Source organism: Salvia hispanica, chromosome 1 (genome assembly GCF_023119035.1).
Source record: "Salvia hispanica cultivar TCC Black 2014 chromosome 1, UniMelb_Shisp_WGS_1.0, whole genome shotgun sequence".
NCBI classification, from domain to species: domain Eukaryota; kingdom Viridiplantae; phylum Streptophyta; class Magnoliopsida; order Lamiales; family Lamiaceae; genus Salvia; species Salvia hispanica.
In genome coordinates this window covers 10,200,261-10,201,861 of record NC_062965.1, presented here as the reverse complement: position 1 = coordinate 10,201,861, position 1,601 = coordinate 10,200,261, and the positions used below count along the sequence as shown (strand labels likewise).

Here is a 1,601-nt window from a genome sequence, read left to right as displayed (position 1 = left end):
GCGCCTTAGGGCGCCACTGTAGCACCCCGCTCTATGCAATTTCCTTAGTCCGCGCCCTATTCCGGACTATGCACACATTTTTCATTTCTTTTTAATTTTTTTTTTATTTTCTTCTATACATATCACCAATTATTTTACTCCCTCCGTCACACAAAAGATGTCACACTTGTGGGACGGCACGGAATTTTAGGAGGTTTAGTTTTGTGTGTTAAATGGAGAGAGAATATATAATTTTTAGGCCATCCGCGACGCTGTCTCTTATCCGTCTCTTAACCGTCTCATCTCTTCACTATCCATGGGCCCCACTGTACTTTTCAGCTCATCTCTTAACTAAGAGACAGCACCTGCATCCCTCCATCTTTTAACCATCTCTTAACTATTCATTCAATTTCATTTTTTATTTTTAATTCCAACAAATTCAATTAATAAAAACACACTTCATTAAAATAAAATAAATATTACAATTTAAAAGCCTAAAAAATAAAAAAAATACATAATTTAAAATCCTAAAAAATAAAAAAAATACATAATTAAAATACTCTAAATTAAACTATACAAACTACTCCGCCGGCGAATCATCATCCCCGAAGTCGGCGGTGCACCTATACCAAGTTGAGCTCTCATATACTCAATTCCGGCCATAAGGGCTGAAACTTGGCCAGGAGTCATTTTTGAAAGGTCCGCCATCGTGGCGACCAGGTACATGGACATTAGGGTGTGCGAGCCCATGCCCGTGCCGGAGCCCCCGAGCCCTCGCTTCGCCTGGCTTGATTCGCCGCGGCCCCTCCCTCTCCCTCTCCTCCCTCGCTCTAGCCGCCTTCGCCTTGCCTTGAGTCCCTTGCGGCCGACGCCGTGTACCGGAAGAAGACCCCCCTGCATCATCGGTTGGCATGCCCTCACGTGAGGTGTTGCCTTCGCCGCCATCACTAGACGAGTAGTGGCCCACGCGCCGTGCGTTTCGAGCCCGACTTCGACATCCCGCCAGCCCACCTTTCAAGGTGGTGGACTTGCGACCAAACATCGACAAGCTTGAAATCTTTGCCGACGTCGTCTTTGAAGACCCGCAACGCCGCTCTCAGAATGTCGGCTCCATTGGCTCCGCTCTGATAATTCGCCTCTTCTCCCCCGTATATCGCGCAAAATTTTTTGACATCTCTGTCGCATCGGTCCCAATGACTGCGGAGCATCTTCACGTTGCGGGCAACGGTATTCTTCGGCCTTCGTGCGTTGTAAACTTCGGTGACTTTTAGCCAAAAACACTTGTGGGTTTGTTGATTCCCGACGACAGGATCGTACGAGACGCTGATCCCAAGCTGGCCGTACGTGAGCCAACGTCTCGGGCTCACCGTCATGAGATGATGGTCATTGCCTCTCTACAACTCTCTGTCTCCGCTTTCCTCCTTCTTCCTCCTCGGCATTTGACAGCTCGATGCTCGATTCCCGCCGAGCCTCCACCACCGTCGGGCCAGTCGGGCAACCTGCGTTGCGTGCGCCAAAAAATTCTCCGGAATTTGGGATAATTCCTGGCGATTGCCCGTACCTCTGGGCGGGGGGAGGGACGATAGTATGCATCCTCATCAAAATGTGGTGTTTGGTACGCT

At 48.9% G+C, this 1,601-nt stretch overlaps 1 protein-coding gene across 1 annotated transcript; it reads right to left on the bottom strand.

Moving 5' to 3' along the window:
• Positions 1-926: 926 nt before the first annotated feature.
• LOC125186760 (glutathione S-transferase T3-like) lies at positions 927-1,352 on the bottom strand. The gene has a single exon (XM_048083209.1). The coding sequence runs from the start codon at positions 1,350-1,352 to the stop codon at positions 927-929; it is 426 nt and encodes a 141-aa protein (XP_047939166.1).
• Between the last annotated feature and the right edge of the window lie 249 nt (positions 1,353-1,601).

Bases quoted from the DNA above. Each gene is read 5' to 3' on its own strand.
- LOC125186760 (XM_048083209.1), bottom strand. From the start codon at position 1,352: ATGACGGTGAGCCCGAGACGTTGGCTCACGTACGGCCAGCTTGGGATC.